At 41.2% G+C, this 19512-nt stretch overlaps 2 protein-coding genes and 1 long non-coding RNA gene across 5 annotated transcripts in view; 1 reads left to right on the plus strand and 2 right to left on the minus strand.

Moving 5' to 3' along the window:
* Nucleotides 1-4276, plus strand: part of LOC116852718 — a 12229-nt gene extending 7953 nt beyond the window's left edge. Inside the window, exons 3-5 of one of the 3 annotated variants that reach the window (XR_004379839.1) lie at nt 1264-1469; nt 2323-2580; nt 3745-4276. This is a non-coding gene — a long non-coding RNA (uncharacterized LOC116852718). The remainder of the gene's footprint in view (nt 1-1263; nt 1470-2322; nt 2581-3744) is intronic. The other 2 variants (XR_004379840.1, XR_004379838.1) reach the window with 2 other exon arrangements.
* A 6027-nt stretch (nt 4277-10303) lies between these two features.
* LOC116852727 lies at nt 10304-10806 on the minus strand. Its single transcript, XM_032833356.1, has 2 exons — nt 10604-10806; nt 10304-10520 (listed from the first exon to the last, which is right to left on the minus strand). Exons 1-2 carry the CDS (start codon nt 10804-10806, stop codon nt 10304-10306), a joined length of 420 nt encoding a protein of 139 aa, XP_032689247.1.
* A 449-nt stretch (nt 10807-11255) lies between these two features.
* Nucleotides 11256-12134, minus strand: LOC116852728. The gene has a single exon (XM_032833358.1). It carries the CDS (start codon nt 12132-12134, stop codon nt 11256-11258), a length of 879 nt encoding a protein of 292 aa, XP_032689249.1.
* Between the last annotated feature and the right edge of the window lie 7378 nt (nt 12135-19512).

The following is a 19512-nucleotide window of genomic DNA, read 5'->3' on the forward strand; positions in this document are numbered from 1 at the left end:
GAGATCTCTATCGACGACAATTGATGCGTTTGAGCCGAGCATTGAAAGAAAAACGGCCGCAATATGAGCAAAGACACTATAAGGTGATTTTGCTGCATGATAACGCTCGACCGCGGGTGTATATCAGTTGGACACGAGGCAATTGGACACAGTCCAATCACAAGTCGCTGTTCCAAGGGACCCTACAAATGTCTCTAATCACACGGTGCTGTGATTGGCTGTGTCCAAATGCACCGTGTCCAAGTGCACCGCTCCACTCGGCCGCATGTCGCGTCACCGGGCAAAACATACCTGGAAACGCTGAAATGGGAAGTCCTACCCCACCCGCCGTACTCTCCAGACATTGCGCTTTCTGATTACTATTTATTTCGATCGATGACTAATGGCCTGGCTGAGTAGCACTTCACTTCGTATGAAGAAACGAAAAAATGGATCGATTCGTGGATAGCCGCAAAAGAAGTGTTGTTTTTTCGACGTGGAATTCAAATGCTGCCAGAAAGATGGGAAAAAGTAGTCTCCAGCGATGGGCAATACTTTAATTGACTTGTTTTTTTATTATTTTTTTTAAATAAAGGATTTATTTTCACAAAAAACGGCGAGAACTTATTCACACTCCCAATATTAATAATAATTAAATCTGTTTTGTTATTATTAATTATTAACTTTCCTAATCATTTGTAGAGGGAATCTGTATTTAGATTTTGACAAAATTGGCCTAATTGGAAAATCTTCTAACTCCTTTGTAGTTATAAAGTAAACATGTATAGTTTTTTTTTAATTATATCTCAAAATTAGTTGTTGGTAAAAATTGTAACAATTTAAATTGACGCAGTTTAGTAATATTCTTAAATATAATTTCATTGGATAGACATTCTTCGTTAAAAATGTTGGTAAAAATGTAGGTTAAAAATTCAACAATATATTTTAAGTAAGTCAATGAAACAATTACACCTTAATATATGGTTCCCAGGAAGAAATAATTCGTCGATAGACATGAAAACCATGAAATCGACGTTGATTCGACGTCATTCCGACGTCAATCAACTAATAATTTGTGGGAATGCTTTTATACGATGTACATAACATTTTACTTTATAATTGTGAAAACCAATGTCTTAAATTTCGTAATTAGAATTAGATTTCCTTTATAAATTTTTAAATGCAACACTTTGCATATTATTATAAGTTAAACATGCTATGTAATATCATGAAATATGTTGTAATATAGTGTATCATAAAAACAGTAAAGGTTACATTTTATAGAATCATCAAAAAGTATATGCGGCGAAAACACATCAAGTAACAAACGTCAATTACAAACAGTTAATTCAGTGGCTGGCAAAGTTTCATATGAACGTAGTAAGCATATATCAGGAACAGTTTGGGATACTTGCAATAATTATTATTCATCGCAAAATGATGAACGTGAAGTACAAGTAATGAAACAGAATATGTGTGCAATAAAACTGGTATGTATTTACATAGTGTTTCACATCATATTATAGTATATCGAAGGTTCATCTATTTCTAGTATCACTAGACGTAACGTGGAAATTAATAATTATTATTTATTTTACCTTTTCTAATTATGTTATTAATTATTAGTTATTTTTGTCATTTTTATGATTACCATCATATTTTCCAGATAGCAAACACATCATTTTGATGTTAAAAACTGCTCATAATTGGTTCAATGATGTCATGTGAACAAATAATGTCGACTTTAAAACGTCAAATTTATGACGTCTTAATAACGTTTCTATACAATGTCTTACTGACGTATTGTCATCGAACATCATGAGATGTCATAAACATGTTACTAAAATGTCTTAAATTATCATCATCAGATTGTGATATTTGACCATCATTTTGTCGTCCTTTTTATTTCATTTTTGATAATTATAGGTCATTTCTTGGTTATTGAATGACTAGAAAAACGATGTCAAAATGACATGTATCTGTTATCTGGGTTATTATTATTGTCGTGCTCATTATTTCGATAATTATTTTCATATTATTTATTATTACTTTATTATATAAAACAGGAAAGTTTTGTATTTTTTCTTTTAATAGACTTTTTAAATAATGTTTTATGCTTTGACATACATTGACAGCATAAATCCACTGATCCAACAAGAAATGATTCATCGACCGATGTCAAAACTATGTCGAATCAATGTCAATTTCATCGTTTCGACGTCGATTCAACATCGTTTCGGCGTCGATCAATGAATCATTTCTCGCTGGGAAATAATCTGAATCGTTTTGTGCAAAATGAGAACAAGGAAATTAACATTTATCTTTTGTTTTCATTCACAATAGTGCTTAAGTATTTCAAAGAAATAATTCGTCAGCAGTCTTATTGTATTATTATATATAAACGCAATTGTGGCAAATGGCAGATGATGTGAGAGACATTAAAAATGATCTGCTGCAACAAACCTTTTAAAGACAAAATGTGAATCAAAATGCGAGAGAAAAATCAATTTATTCTTTTCTGATCTTCCTTTTAACTCTGTGAAAGATTTAAAAGAACATGTCCAGCAATTTTTGAACCAGCCGAATAATTTCAAAGCATCGGTAATACTGTAACTTTATGATATTAAATTATATATAACGCATATAACAGCAAGTATAACATAGCGAAATTGTTATAACTCTTGTATATGTTAGTTTTTTTACTTTTAGTAAGTTTTATTGCACATTTAGTTTTTAATTGGTAACTTATTTTTTAAGTCTGTTCATTTTACAAATGACAACCTGTAAGGATGCAATCACATGGAGATCGAAAGAGCGAGACCAAACCACAACGGTAAAGCGATTTAGCCAATCAGAGTAGTTGAAATTGAAACAGAATTATTCTAAATGATTAGATCTCTTTTCCCTTCTGCTTTCGTTCTGCTCTTTTGATTTTCATGTGAGTACACTCAGTCTACGGCACACGTTAGTACGTGTTTTTGCGTATCAAAGTACATGCGACCTACCATGCAAACTAATATACTTGTTATTGGCTACAAATTTTGTACGTTGTAATACAACGGTTGTATGCTATCTTGCATGTTAGCAATCTTGTTTCCAAAGATAAGACCGGTGATATTTTCACTGCATATTTAGCAATGCTAAGCAAGATTTATTAGATACTGTAAATGTTTTAAAACGCCGTATAGCTTCCTAAGCGTATGTAATTCAAATAAACCTTAGATAAAGTTGGGTCGGTTACATAATGCGAGAGTTACCTTTATAGAAATATCATACTAAGAATCATTGATAATTACTTATTTTCAGTATTAAAAATACTGGATAATAAGTAATTATCAATGATTCTTAGTATGATATTTCTATAAGGGTAGGTTAATTAAATTCAGTTTTAATGGAAGAGCTGAATATACTCGACCGATTAAATTAATTGGCGTTAGTAAATATGGTCTTTAAAGTACATGATAAGTATGATCTGTGTCAAGCAAAAATCAGCAACTTTACATTTTAGTAGTATTCGCAATTCACAAAGCAGAGCGCAACAAATGTATCAGTAAAACACATTGCCGTAATCTTTAACTATAACCATACATACATAAGTCTTTATCAATATCTCTAAAATAATTAATATGTTAATTAAGAATGCCAACGATATCTTCTAATTCTATTTTTATATAATTATATTTGAATTTGGAGACTGGAGTAATGATTACAATTATAATTATTAAAATATTTATTTATTTTATAACAAAGTGATATTTATTATAGGTTGCAGAAATTTCTCGCATTGGAGGAAAATCACCATACGAATTTATAAAACGCAATTGTAGTCGTTTACTGACCAACGAATTGAAAAATATAGCTGGTTTGGAGCGAAAGCAAAATGAAAATTTTGCTATTTAAAACTCGCTGACTTGCTAGTTTGTAAGAATGTGATATCCCACACAGCACGTAATATTATATAATATCACAGTAATATTATATAATATCACAGTAATATTTCCATAATATTGTTACAATATATTTGATTATATATTTAAATAAGATTTAATTAAATGCTATCTACTTATTTCAGTGGCAAGTGAACTAAATTAAAGAGAGGTGTTCTTAAATTGCGTTTATTTGCAAGGTATATTAAATATATTTAAAACAACAATATCTACTTGGTTATGGTAGTATAAATAAATAAATAAATATAAATTTATTCATATTATCATTATGTGGTATTCATGATATGTAAAAATACTAATATAAAAAAATTCATAGATTTTAAGTTACTTATATTGTCTTATAAATATATGATATAACAAATAAATATGTCAAAAAAATAAAAGTAAAAAATAAAAAATAAAACACATCTTTTCCTACGAACTATTTTAAAACTTTGTAATTTAGTTTTAACATCATAGGGTGTTTTCCAATTGCACATTTTGACACAAAACCAGTTTATTGCTTTATTATCTAAAATATCTTGTAAGAGTTAATATATAACCAATAAATTGGTTTTGTGTAACGCACAAAACATAACTGGAAAGCACCCATAGTAAGTCCAATACACGTCCAAAATAGGTCCAGAAACGGTCTTATTTCGGACATTTTATGGATGTCCAAAGTTGTATCAAACGTACATTCTATGGACGTACATCGGACGTGAAACGAATCTATTTTGGACCTTTATTGGACGTCGATGTCCAGAAATGGATGTCCGATGGACGTCCATCGGATGTCCATGTGCTATCTGGGTAAGCAATCTTACTGTAGGCAATAATTTTTGTGCGCAAACGTGCATTCGTCTCTTAATTTTTATTTGTGCGCAATAAAGCATATAATACTGTAGGCAATAATATGGTGTGCAATGTGATTTGTGCGCAAGTGTCATGTGTGCAAACGATCGTTCGGCTTTTAATTTTTTATTTGTGCGTAATACAACTTGTAGGTAATTGTCCTGTAGGCAATAATTTTTGTGTGCAAATGAAATGTGGATAAGTTGAATGTCAGCAACCGATACTGTAGGCAATTAATTTGTAAGCAATCGGGACCCTCCCTTATAAATCACTAATTCCAATAAAGTGAAGTGTAGAAAAGTCAGTGCTTTATGAACGAAAATGATAACTGTTGTAGTTGGCGAAAGAAAGCCAGAGACATATAAAAGGTTCACCGTGACGTACATCGAGACGAACGCGCCCTTTCACACTTTACCTAAAGCAGTTGTATTTTCCGTAATATTATAAACCACTAATCCTAATACACCAAAATGAGGAGAAGTCAGTGCTTTTTTAATCGATATCTTTTGTATTTGCCAAAATTAAGCAATACATGCTAGCGGCATATAAAAGCCTAAGCACGACGTCGCGGTCAAGTGCTTATATGCCGCCAGTATTTTCTGCTTTTTTTCGGCAGCTACAAAAAATATCAATTTCGTTCAAAAAGAACTGAATTTTCCTCACATCACTCTATTGGTATTAGTGGTTGGTAATATTACGAATAATATCACTGCTCTTTAGGTAAAGCGTGGAAACGCGCGTACGTCTGGACGTCGCGGTCAAGTGCTTGTATGCCACCAATATTTTTTGTTTTCTTTCGGCAACTACATGAGATATCGGTTTCGTTCAAAAAGTATTAGCTTCTCCACACTTCACTCTATTGGAATTTATGGTTTATAACGTTACGAAAAATATCCCTGCTTAAGGTAAAGCGTGGAAGCTCACGTATGTCTCGATCTCGCGGTCAAGTGCTTATATGCCGTCAGTATTTTTTGCATTCTTTCGGTAACTACAAACGATATCGATTTCGTTCAAAAAGAACTGTTTTTCTCTGACTTTACTCTAATCCAATTAATGATTTATCATATTACGAATAATACTACTACTTCAAATAAAGTGTGGGAGCGCGCGGACGTCCGACGTAGCGGTCAAGTACATGTATGCCACCAATATTATTTGCTTTCTTTCGGCAACTGTATGAGATATCGGTTTCGTTCAAAAAGCACTGACTTCTCATTTTACTGTATTCGAAAAAGTGGTTTATAATATTACGAATAATATCATTGCTTTAGGTAAAGTGTGGAAACGCACGTATGTCTCGATGTACGTCGCGGTCATCCTCTTATATACCGCTAGCATTTTTTGCTTTCTTTCAGCAACTACAAAAGTTATCGATTTCGTTCAAATAGCACTGACTTCTCCGCACTTCACTCTATTGGAATTAGTGGTTTATAATATTTCGAAAAATACTGCTTTAGGTATAGCGTGGAAGCGCGTGTACGTCTCCACGACGCGGTCAAGTGCTAATATGCTGACAGCATTTTTTGCTTTCTTTCGGCAACTGCAAAAGATATCGATTTCGCTTCCACACTTTACCTAAAGCAGTGGTATTATTCGTAATATTATAAGCCACTAATTCCAATAGAATGAAGTGGAGAAGTCAGTGCTTCTTGAACGAAATCGATATCTTTTGTAGTTGCCGAAATTAAAGAATAAATGCTAGCGACATGCAAAAGGATGATTGTGACGTACATCAAGACGTAAACGCTTTACCTAAAGCAATAGTATTATTCGTAATATTATAAACGACTAATTCGAATACACTAAAATGAGGAGAAGTCATAGCTTTTTGGACGAAACCGATATCTTATGTAGTTGCCGAAAGAAAGCAAAAAATATTGGCGGCATAGAAGCACTTGACTGCGACGTAGAGACGTACGCGCGCTTCCACGCTTTACCTAAAGCAGTGTTATTTTTTGTAATATTACAAACCAATAATTCCAATAGAGTAATGTGAGGAGAGGTGTTTACTTTTTCAACAAAATCGATATCTTCTGTAGTTGCCAAAATTAAGCAATAAATGCTAGCGGCATGTTTAAGAGACTCAGCGCGACATATGTCTCGACGTCGCGGGCCAGAGCTTATATCCAGCATTTTTTGCTTTCTTTCGGCAACTACAAAAGATATCGATTTCGTTCAAAATGCACTGACTTCTCCACACTTTACTCTATTGGAATCAGTTGTTTATAATATTACGATTAATACCATTGCTTTAGGTAAAGTATAGAAATGCACGAATGTTTTGATGTTGCGATCAAGCTTTTACATGCCGTTAGCATTTATTCCTTATTTCTCGGCAACCACGAAAGGTATCGATGTTATTTAAAGAGCACTAGTTTTTCCACAATTTATGCTACTGGAATTAATGTTTTATAATAATGCGATTAATATCGTTGTGTTATGTAAAGCATGGAAGTGGGCGTGCTTTTCGGCGGTGTGGTTCTCGCATATACACATACATATGATATTTCGTACGCATATACACGTAAATAAATTTATGACAGTGCGTAAAGAGAAAAGATCATGTGCATGTTGAATGGAATATAAGTTCGTACGCAATAGTCCATGTTCTGAACCACGCAATTATGCGCTTAGCACGGACATGAATCGTCAGGAAATGGGCGTAGAATATACACGCACCGAATCGCTGCTTTACCGGCATCGTCTGAAAATGGGCGTAGAGAACGTAGTTCCACCTGAAAAATGGGTGCAGATGGCGCATCACATCAGCGTGAAAATCGGTGTCGCCCAAAACATATGGCGTGGCCGTTTTCAGGCTTCTCTCTAGTAGCAGAGATATCTTGATGAAATTTTAAATATCTGGGAGACATCTGTATGTGATATCTCATACGGATGTCTTTCGAAAGTTTCTGAAATATTTGTGACTTAAACAGGATATCCTTGTTACATCATGTGCTATATGGAAAAGTAATATCTGTTCACTTCGATCATAAAGTATATATTTCAATGTGAAGTCGGATGCAAAATAAATTTGATTTAGAATATACTACTGTGTCCATAAAGTAAGACCAGTTTTCAATTTAAATCGCGCGGGTAAACCGCACATCATAAATATTTTTTTTCTAAATTGGCAGCATTGTGACAGACATCTGTGACAAATTTCATGTCAAAACATTCATTACTTTTTGCTTTACGCTTGGTTTTGTACGACGCTAAAAGTGCATTCGGCGATTTTTACAATGTCTAATTATATTGAGCAAAGAAGTTGCATTAAATTTTGTTTGCGGAATGAAATTTCGGGTGCAGAAACGTTCAGGATGTTGCAGAAAGCCTTCGGGGACCATGCTTTGTCGGAAAGGAATGTTTACAAGTGGTATAAACAGTTCAAAGAAGGTCGTGAAAGTGTTGAAGACGAAGAGCGTTCCGGACGACCATCAACCTCTACCGATGAACAACACGTCAAGAAAATCAAAGAACTTGTGCTTGCTAATCGTCGAATGACTGTTAGAGACCTTGCTGATGCTGTTGGTATTTCGAAAGGATCTGCCAATACCATTTTGAAAGATATTTTAGGCCTGAAACGTGTAAAATCTCGACTAGTGCCAAATGCACCTTCTCACACTGCACTCGTTCTTCGTGACTTTTTCGCCAAAAATTCGATCCATATCATTCCACAACCACCGTATTCGCCTGATTTAGCACCGTGTGACTTCTGGCTATTCCCAAAACTCAAAAGACCACTGCGGGGAAATCGTTTTGAGACGATAGAAGAGATACAACGTGAATCGCTACGCGCTCTGAAAGCCATCCCGGAAGGCGACTTTAATTCTTGTTTCGAGGACTGGAAAATACGTTGGCATAAGTGTATTGTGTCGGGAACGGGTTACTTTGAAGGCGACGAAATAGATTTGGAAAAATAAATAAATATTTTTTGAAATAAATAAAAACTGGTCTTACTTTTTGGACACAGTAGTATGTAATATTTTTATTTTACTTTCGGGCTTTTTCAATTTATGCTTTATTAATGTTCTATAAATTGTTTTTATTTTTGGTATAGCCTTTTTAAAAACGCAGAAACATAAATATATTACATTTTCCAATCATTTGTGTATCAATCTGCATGTTACTCCTTTACAAACTGTCGGAAAATAAGTCACATATTACGTGACTCGTGCCGTGCCAGTAACACTTTCATAAGCAACCGGCTGAGAAAGCCGCGGTTAGAACACCTGGCAGCTCTAAGGAGCAAGAGATCAATAAGCAAAACAAATTGTCAAAGTTATATCACTTTAATACACATTCACTCACAATTTACTTTCCAATTTTTGTTTTACGCGTAAGGTACATTAACGATCGACGAGTACCGAATAGATTAGTAAGCTCGCTCAAAGGTGCAGCTGCAGCTGCCAAGAAGTAGCGAGCGCCGAGCAGTCCATCTCGGTAAAAAACGACGGCTAAAGAGCAGAGCGATAGCTTGATAGGTCGTTAAAGACAAGCAACGACAAGGCAAACGAAAGCGGCAAGCGAGACGCAATGTCCTTATAATTCGAGCTCGCGCAGGAGACTGACTACTCAAGTCCGTCAAATCTATAGACTCTCGCTACAGAATATTCTAAAAGGAAATGACGTTCCTTCTAGAACACTCCGCAGCGAGAACCTAAAAGGAAAACATGTTTTGTTTCGAGGCGCGAGCCTCGCAATTAGCTTGCGAGGTTTAGCTAAGCGCTCTTACGAGGCTCTGGCGCGACCGCGGCTAGCATGACTCGCAAATTCGCCTATCAACTTCAACCGCTCCTAAACATTCCGCCCGCCTCGGTGTGATCACCGAAGCCCCTTACTGCCGTGGTTAAGGTCGTCTTGAGCGCCTGAGCCATCCAAGCTTGTCGGCGTTGGTAACAGATTCCCAGTCCCTCCCATCTGACCTCGGCCCTGCTAAATGTGGTGGACACACAGTCGGTAAAAGTCGGTCACTCTCTAGAGTGCAAGTTAATTGCAAGTTTCGCCGTAATTATATTCCAACGGAATTCAAGTAGTGGAGCAGATTACTAAGGAAGATAAAAAACAAAAAAAAAAGGAAGAACAAAAGAAGAAAAGATGCCCAATCATACGGTTATGTCTTAAGTTTGCCGCTCTTCAGGGTGCTCAGCGTCAGCAGCCGGCAATAGGACAATCTTTGCTACTGGGCGCTTGAGCTCTGAGGACGCAGACCAAACGGTAACTACCCTGATAAGGCCATCCTCTCCAGGGTGCACTTGGGAAATCCTTGCCAGTAGGGGGACACTCTCATGCCGAATAAGGCAGAGGTGGCCGATTCGCACTTGGTCACTAGCGGCCCACCACTTTGGTTGTTGAAGGGAGTGAAGAGACTCGCTCGACCACCGCTCCCAAAAATGGTCCCTCATCTTCTGTAGGAGCCGCCACCTCGACCCTAGCTTGGCCGATTCTTCCAGGAGGCTCGGTTCAGAAACGGCAATGAGCGCTGACCCGATAAAGAAATTCCCCGGAGTCAAAGCTGCCCAATCGTCAGGGTCATCAGTCAAGGCTTATAGGGACCTTGAATTCAGGCAGCCCTCCACTTGGGTGAGGAGAGTGCTCATTTCCTCGTAAGTGAGGGTCGCCTCGCCCAATACTCGCCGGAGATAGTGCTTCAGTGACTTCACGGTTGCTTCCCAGAGGCCTCCGAAGTGGGGCGCCGACGGTGGGTTGAAACTCCACTGGATCTGGTCGCAAGCCAATTGCTCCGCAATGCGCCGTTGCTGGCTGTGAAGAAGTCACGCAGTTGTGCGTTTGCTCCGACGAAGTTTGTGCCACAATCACTGGAGATGCTACGGCATAGTCCTCACCGAGATGTAAAACGGCGCAAAGTAGGTAAGAAAACTTCAAAGGTGTAATCGAAGACCACTTCCAGGTGGACAGCCCTTGTAGCCAGGCAGACAAACACCGCAATGACCGCCTTATACGCTTTATGGCCGTGTTCCCTGGTCGTCCGCAGCACCGGTCCGGCGTAGTCCACTCCAGTGTGAAGAAAAGATCTCGTAGGTGTCATTCACTGTCGCGGCAGGTCACCCATCAGCTGCTGAGTAGACGCCGCCCGCCATCGCACGCAAGTGACGCAGCGTCAATGGCCGCCTTGACCACCGGCCACTCACCCGGGATCCAGTACCACTGCCTCACCGCTCCGAGAGTCAGCTACACTCCTCCGTGGAGGGTTCGTCTGTAGATTGCCTCAATGACGAGCTTCGTGAAATGAGACGAGCCCGGAAGAATCACCGGATGCCTCTCATCGTAGGCCAGGAGAGCGTGCTTAATTCGTCCCCCAACTCGGAGGGTGCCTCGCGAGTCCACAAATGAACTGAGTTTGAGGAGGGAGCTGCTTTTGGCAATGGTGCTGCCACGAGCTAGCGCCCGTAATTCATCAGCGAAAAATCTGGCTTGCACCACTTCGATCCAAGTCCAGAGAGCGTCCTCAATTTCGTCTGCTGATAGGGTGTTTCCCTACAGCGGCAGCGCCGGCTGAGCCTCCACCCCGGCGACCCGTCCAGCCGATCCACGTCCGCCCAGCCATCGGCGACACCAGGCCGTCACGCGCAGCAAACAATGTAGCGACGAGAACTGCATCAGCTCTTCAGGCTCCTCGACACGAATCCGCTGAGTCATGATAAGGAGAATTCGGAATCGCTCCTCCATAAGATCGCTGTCCCAATTTTGATCGGGGAAAGGTGGTACCGGCCATGGATCCTCGCTGGTACTCAGCCACGATGGCCCCCTCCACCAGAGAGGGTGATTCACGAGATCGCTCGGCAAGACCCCCCTAGAGGCACAATCAGCCGGGTTGTCTCGTCCCGGAAGATGATGCCAAATGGCTTCAGACATGGTCGTCTGAATGTCGGTCACGCGGTTAGCCACATAAGTTTTCCATCGGGATGAGTGACCTTGGATCCAATCTAGGGCTACGGTAGAGTCGGACCACAAATGGATCGGCGTCTCCGACACTCTCAAAATCCGTCGAACGTGAGCATCAAGCCGGACAAGCAGCGTGGCGGCGCATAGCTCCAGGTGCGGCAAGATGACCTGTTTCAGAAAAGCCACCTTAGTTTTAGCCATTATTATCCTCACTTGACGCCCGCTGTCACCGGAGTCTGCCCGTACGTAGAGGACGGCCGCGTAGGCTCGCTCTGACGCATCCGCGAAGCCGTGAAACTCGATCGCCCCTCTGGAGCCACCCAGCAGTAGACTTCGAGGCACTCTGATCTCCTCCAGTCGTGGCAGCTTTACCTGGAAGTCCCGCCAAAGTAGGATGCCGGCGTCGTCGAGCGGGGTGTCCCAATCTAAGCCTCTCAGCCAAGTGGACTGAAAGAGGATCTTGGCCCGCATCACCACTGGGGCCAGTCACCCCAGTAGATCGAAAAGACGCGCCATCAAGGCCAACACGGATCTCTTGGGATAACCCGTATGGCTATTACTTTCATGTTGTAGGAGAAGCAGTCCAAGCTCGGATGCCACTGCAAACCGAGGGTCGAGTGACAGTCTTGCGGCAGCCAGGTGTGCTCGTCACTCAACAGTCTGTGCTCCAGCGGCACCTCAGAGAGAAGCTCAGGTTCGTTGGCGGACCACTTTCTCAGAGGAAACCCGCCCGTCCTGCACAAGTCAGTCAACTGTCGTTGGATATCTTTGGTCTCCTCGATGGAAAAGGCTCCAGTGAGGATGTCGTCCATGTAGACGTCCTTCCTCAGAATGGCTGCGCCTCGTGGAAACTGCTCCTCCTTATCCGCAGCGAGCTGCCGCAGGGTGCGCATGGCCAGGAAAGGAGCGCAAGCCAGCCTGTATGTGACTGTGTTAAGGTGATACTCGACAACCTCAGTGCCAGCGTCGTGACGCTAAAGAATCCTCTGCATCCAGCGATCCTCAGGCGCAACGAGTATCTGTCGATACATTTTTTCGACGTCGGCCGCCAGCACATAGCGGTGAGATCGCCAACGCACCAGAACATTAGCTAGGGAGAGAAGCAGGTTCGGGCCTACAAGCAGATAACTGTTTAGAGACTCTCCGGAGGCGACCCTCGCCGAGCCGTTAAAAACGACACGGAGTTTCGTCGTGGAGCTCGACTCGCGCATCACACCGTGATGGGGAAGATAACAGGCTCCGCTGTCCTCTGCGGTATCCAAGGGCACCGGGGATATGTGGCCCAGCTCTTCGTATACTCGCATGAAATTGTCATAGAGTTGGCGCTTTCGTTGAGAGCGAATCTCCGCTCCATCTGTTCGAGCGCCCGAGACATTGGTCGCCTCGTTCCCGAGAGGTCCGGGAGCCGGTTAGCAGTAGGAAGGCGTACGACGTAACGGCCGTCCTGTCGGACGTGCGTGCGAACGAAGAATTCCTCGCACTCAGCTTCCTTCACAGAAAGAAGAAGCAGAGCTGGAGCTACTTCCTCTTGTCTCCAAAACTGTTGCACCAGCTCGCTGAGGTGGTCGTCCACCAAGCACTGGTGAATCCGAGTGCTTTCCGCCTCCCCTCGCTCGCCGGCCGCGCCCAACAAGATCCATCCAAGCCTAGTCTTCTGAGCAACCGGCTCTCGCATGTCGCCCCGCCACAGACCCTCCTCGAAGACGTCCGCATACACTTCCGCTCCGAGGAGGAGGTCGACAGGATTGGTCGCCATGAATTCCGGATCCGCCAGCTCCAGCCCGCTCAAGTGCCTCCACTCCTGCCCGTCAGCGCGCACATCCCCGTAATAACGCGTGAGTCAAGGGAGTTTCAGCGCCGACACTTTAACTGCAGACTCCCCGTTCCGCCCAGAGACCTCAAGGGCAACCATCCCTCGAGCTACGCCCGTCAATTTTCCACCGACCCCCAAGATCATTGTTGAGGTGGGCGACCGCCGTAGCCGCAAACGCTGCGCCAGTGTCTCCGAGACGAGCGATGACTCGGCCCCGGGATCTAATAACGCACGGAAGCGGGATGCATCACGCCGAACCGATCAGCGACAAGAACTCGCGCAGTAGCTAAAAGCACGGCCACCGGAGGACGGATCTTTCGCTGAGCTAAGTGCGCGCTCGTAGAGGTCCCGGCGTCGGGAATCGCGTCATGCAGAGACGTATGGTGGCGAGAGTTGCACTACGAGCATGTCTTCCTCGACGTACAATCGCCCAGCTGATGCTTACCAAGGCACTTTATGCATAGCTGATTTGCTTCGACGTGCCGCCTCCGCTAGTCGATCTAGTCGACTTTCGCTGATAAGCATCGCAGAATATGATAAAATATCCTTGTCAACACCTTGGAGCAATGTTCGCGTTTAGTTTCTCGCTTGCTCGCAAGCAGTGCACGAGTGGATCGCGGCGAACACGCACTTGCCTTCGGAGCCATAACCTCCGCCCCGCCAGGCCGCAGCGACTCCAGCGTGTGCAATCTGTGGTCGAGGAACTGTTTTATTGTCGTAAACGACGGCGGTTCCGTGCAGTCACTAGTAAAAGTCTCCCACTCGCGACGCGATCGCGGATCAAGAAGCTCAATGATTAAGTGCACGAACAAATCGTTGTCACTAGAGATCGGCCTCCCGATGCTCTCCAGAGCGCCGACCGTGCTCATAATGCAGTGATATAACTTTCGCAAGTCGGTCAACGACTCGCTCTTTATCTTAGGAAAAGACATGAATGGCGTCAGGTAAGAACGAACCAGAAGTCGTTTATTTTCGAAAAACTCTGTTAATACCTTCCAAGCTCGTTCATAGTTCTCCTCATTCGTCGGCAAGGAACGCACTAACAATTCAGCTTCACCCTTCAGGCATAACTTTAAATAGTGCAGCTTCTCCATCTGAGTGACTGTAGTGTCCTTCCCCACAATGGAGGAAAACAGGTCACGAAAGGAAGGCCACTCCTCATAGCGGCCTGAGAACAACGGCAACTGGATTCGCGGCAACGTCGTTTGCGTCGACGGCTGACAAGGGGAGGACCAGGTGACTTACCGTGGGATTTCGACCCCAATTTTTTAAATTATTCTAGAGATGAAAAAAAAGATACGTGTCCCGGCGTTTGATTGAATAGGCCTTAGTTTCGGAGTAATAAATTTGTGAAAATTGGCCATATCCGAAGCGCACCGCGGCGCGCCATATGAGCCTTCCCAGTAACTGTACTTCCAATCAAGTGCAGTTGGCTTCGTGAGTTAGGTGCTTGCTTCATAATTCGTAAGATCCAAGTTCGCTCACGGAGGTGAGCAATAATTTTTTTTTTTAATGAGTGTTTTTATTTATTTTTATTTATTTTAATGATATTGATATAGTATGCAAATTTTTGAAATAGAAAATTTAATTTAATATCATTCTAAACATTAATTTAAATTTAATTTTAAGAGAATTTTAATTCAAGTAATAATATTTGAAATAATAAATAAGTAATAATAATAATATATAAGTTATTTGTAATGGATAACATATAAAGGCAACGTATCTAAATTTTCAAATTGTTTAAATTTAAAGTTTAATTGGAAATAATATTAACAATTTTTAAATTTCTAGTTTTTAAAATAATTAATCGTAGAAGAAGAAGAATAAACAAACATCTGAAATGTGAATATGAATATTTTTATTACAAAATTCAATTATTTAAGTATTGCGGATTTATTACAAAATTAAATTATTTCGATGCGGAACAATTACTTGGATGATAAACATCATAAAAACATTTAAAGTATATACATTTTCTACAGTTTGCACAATGAATAAATGAAGGAGTATCACATATACATTTATTTTTTCGTAAGTCCGGGGGGAAACATATTTCGTTGACGTTTCGAAAGACATTTCTTTCAAGAATTAATTTCGATGCAAACCAAGCGTACTTGATCATATCTGTAAAAGCTCCCGATGATAATTGTGAATGAATTAAAGAATGAATCTTTTTATACTATATCTTTTTATACTATATCTTTTTATACTATATCAATATCATCAAAATAAATAAAAATAAATAAAAACACTCATTAAAAAAAAATTATTGCTCACCTCCGAGCGAACTTGGATCTTACGAATTATGAAGCAAGCACCTAACTCACGAAGCCAACTGCACTGGTTGGAAGTACAGTTACCGAGAAGGCTCATATGGCGCGCCGCGGTGCGCTTCGGATATGGCCAATTTTCACAAATTTATTACTCCGAAACTAAGGCCTATTCAATCAAACGCCGAGACACGTCTTTTTTTTCATCTCCAGCATAATTAAAAAAATTGGGGTTGAAATCCCAGGGTGAGTCACCTGGTCCACGAGACCTTCCCAATGCTCTGTGAGGAGAGTTTCATGTTGCTGTTCGAATTGTGTCCAGTAAGCCTCAAGTGTTTGTAATCGCGCCTCCACCAATCCTAACGTAATATTCGCGGCGCCTGTTTTACGGAGGTTTTCGAAGGAATGGGCTATCCTACCGTAGAGCTTCTGTTGCGAGCGCACTATTCCTTCAACCACCTTGTTCATCTTCCTTTGTTTTGCAAAAGAACACCGTCAAGTAGATGTCAGCCAACTCACTGAGACACCGATCACCTGGTTAAAGTACAAGCACCAGACGTAGTGATCCGGCTCGAAGGACCAGCAAATGTTAACGCGCTTACGTGGCTCGTGTCGAGTCAGCAACACTTTCATAAGCAACCGGCTGAGAAGGCCGCGGTTAGAACACCTGGCAGCTCTAAGGAGCGAGAGGTCAATCAGCAAAACAAATTGTCAAAGTTATATCACTTTAATACACATTCACTCACAATTTACTTTCCAATCTTTGTTTTACGCGTAAGGTACATTATCGATCGGCGAGCGCCGAATAGATTAGTAAGCTCGCTCAAAGGTGCAGCTGCCAAGAAGTAGCGAGCGCCGAGCAGTCCAGTTCGGTAAAAAACGACGGCTAAAGAACAGAGCGATAGCTTGTAGACAAGCAACGACAAGGCAAACGAAAGCGGCAAGCGAGCCGCAATATCCTTATAATTCGAGCTCGCGCAGGAGACTGACTACTCAGGCCCGTCAAATCTATTGGCTCTCGCTACAGAATATTCTAGAAGGAAACGACGTTCCTTCCAGAACACTCCGCAGCGAGAGCCTAAAAGAAAAACATGTTTTGTTTCGAGGCGCGAGCCTCGCAATTAGCTCGCGAGGTTTGGCTAAGCATTCTTATGAGGCTCCGGGGCGACCGCAGCTAGCATGACTCGCAAATTCGCCTATCTACTTCAATCGCTCCTAAACACATATACTTTACACAGTCTAATAAAGAGTTAAAAAATAAAAAATTCGGTTTTTCTTAGAGTAAAGGACTAAGCATATAACAAAAATAATAAATTATTTCTCCTACCTTCACACTTCTCAGTAGGCAAAGTTGTTATTAACTAATATCTTAACCTTATCGTACAGTTACACACATTACGCTTTCACACATTCTTACATGTAAAGTACCTTATCCCCATGGCGCCTATTTAACAATACGCCTAAATAATAACAACTATTCGAGAATCAATTGGTATTTCTGTTGTATTGTACAATAGAAAGCCTGATCTTTTATTGGCTAGCTTTAGGAAGTTATTGGTTATGTTTTACGCGAATTTAACGAAATACGCTCCATGGGGATTAGATATTGAATGTCAACTTGCAACATGGCGTAACTTCTAATAAATTACTATATTACGCAGGTTACGCTTAAGGGACGTCTACATTGGAAGTAAGCAGTAAGAAGTAGGAAGTAGGAATAAGAAATTGACCAATCATAGTAGATTATTCTTCTCACATTCGACTGTGGTTGGTCAATTTCTTACTCATGTTTCCTACTTCTTGCTATTTACTTCCAATGTAGACGTCCCTTTACGCAAGTTAGGCCGCATGGGAAGGCACCCTAAGGGCCTCCACACACAACTTGACATAACAGAGTTGCGTTGCAAAACTCTACTCGACGGGTAGAGTAGCATTTAATTAACCAATAAGAAAAAAGATAACTAGGATTTCTTTATCATGATTGGTCAATTAAATGGTCACTCTACCCACCGAGTGGAATTTTGGAACGCAGCTCAATAACGTAAGACAGGTTAAGCTGGCCACACACACTTTCCGTAACAGTAACTATAAGACGTAACGTAAGAATTGACCAATCACGTTGAGAACCGTCGAATTATAAGATCGCCATTTTTGTGAATACTCGATCATAATTGGTTAGTTCTTACGTTACGTTTTACGATTATTGTTACGAAAAGTGTGTGTGGCCAGCTTTAAGCTGATGGCACATGGAAAAATTTAAGTAGTAAGACGTAAGCAGTAAGCAAATTGACCAATCACAGTCATTGATTCTTCTTACGGTCAACGACTGTGATTGGTTAATTTGCTTACTTCTTACGTCTTGTAGCTCCTGCACACAGGACGCGGTAATGCTTGCCGCGCGGCGGGAGTTCGCACAACAGCCAATCAATATGTTGTTTTTTCGTAAGAGCTAGAAGGTTATTACGGAAAGCAGCATATTGATTGGCTGTTGTGCGAACTCCCGCCGCGCGGCAAGCATTACCGCATCCTGTGTGCAGGAGCCATTGGCTTGGTTTACATCGTGCACTTAATACGCATATTAAATAGTAACTTCTTATTAGATAATCTTAATATTGACGATGTATATAAATAACGGTATATTAAACTGATATAATACTGATTAAAAAGACTTATCAGGTATGTAAATATGAAACCGGAATTTTTGTATAGAAAATACACGTTTATTGTATGAAAATGATAAAAAATATTTTATTCGAAGTATTGCCCATCGTTAGCTATACATTTTTCCCACCTGTCTGACAATTTGTGGATGCTACGCCAAAAAAACTGTTGCTCTTTTGAAGCAAACCAGTCATCGAGCCATTTTCGTACATTTTCGTAAGAAGTGAAGCGCTGCTTAGCAAGTGCGTGTCCCATCGATGCAAATAAATAGTAATCGGACGGAGCCAAGTCTGGTGAGTAAGCCGCATGCTAAAGTATTTCCCAACTAAACGCCTCAATCGTTTCCTTGACTAGTTTTGCTATGTATGATGGTGCATTATCATAAAGCAAAATCACTTTGTGTTGCCTTTTTTTATATTCTGGTCGTTTTTCACGCAAAGTTTTTCTTGATTCAAATCGATCATTTGTTGTCGGTAGCGTTCAGTATTAACGGTTTAACCAAGTTTCAGCAGCTCATAATAGATCACACCCTTCTGATCCCGCCAAACACAGATCCTTGTCTTCCGTCCATAGCGATTTGGTTTTGCAGTCGATGTCGATGGTTCGCCTGGAGTTACTCATGATCTTTTACGTTTAGGATTCTCAAAATATATCCACTTTTCATCGCCAGTCACAATTCGAATTAAGAAATGACTTTCTTTTGTACCTGGCGAGGGGAGCGGTGCACTTGGACACGGTGCATTTGGACACAGCCAATCACAGCACCGTGTGATTAGAGACATTTGTAGGGTCCCTTGGAACAGCGACTTGTGATTGGACTGTGTCCAATTGCCCCGTGTCTAACTGATATACACCCCCTGGCGAGCAGCATTTCGCAAGTGGTTTTTCGATTTTCCTGCTGTCTTTCATTCAGTTCATGTGGAACCCATTTTCCCATCTTCTCGATCTTTCCCCTGGTTTTCAAACGTATGGAGACGGCTTCTCGTGTCACATTTAATTGATCCGCGAGTTGTTGTTGCGTTTGAGTGTTATCCTCATCCAACAATGCTTGCAATTCGCTGTCTTCAAACTTTTTCGGTGGTCTTCCACGTTCTTCGTTTCT

The sequence above is a fragment of the Odontomachus brunneus genome, unplaced genomic scaffold, assembly GCF_010583005.1.
Source record: "Odontomachus brunneus isolate Ranch 3 - 2012 unplaced genomic scaffold, Obru_v1 Obru_scaffold_251, whole genome shotgun sequence".
NCBI lineage: Eukaryota > Metazoa > Arthropoda > Insecta > Hymenoptera > Formicidae > Odontomachus > Odontomachus brunneus.

Excerpts from the sequence above, each read along its gene's own strand:
- LOC116852727 (XM_032833356.1), bottom strand. The coding sequence starts at position 10,806 with ATGACACCTACGAGATCTTTTCTTCACACTGGAGTGGACTACGCCGGA. Across the intron at positions 10,521-10,603 it reads TTGCGCCGTTTTACATCTCG|CCAGCAACGGCGCATTGCGG; the intron begins GTGAGGACTATG and ends ACTTCTTCACAG.
- LOC116852728 (XM_032833358.1), bottom strand. The coding sequence starts at position 12,134 with ATGCGGGCCAAGATCCTCTTTCAGTCCACTTGGCTGAGAGGCTTAGAT.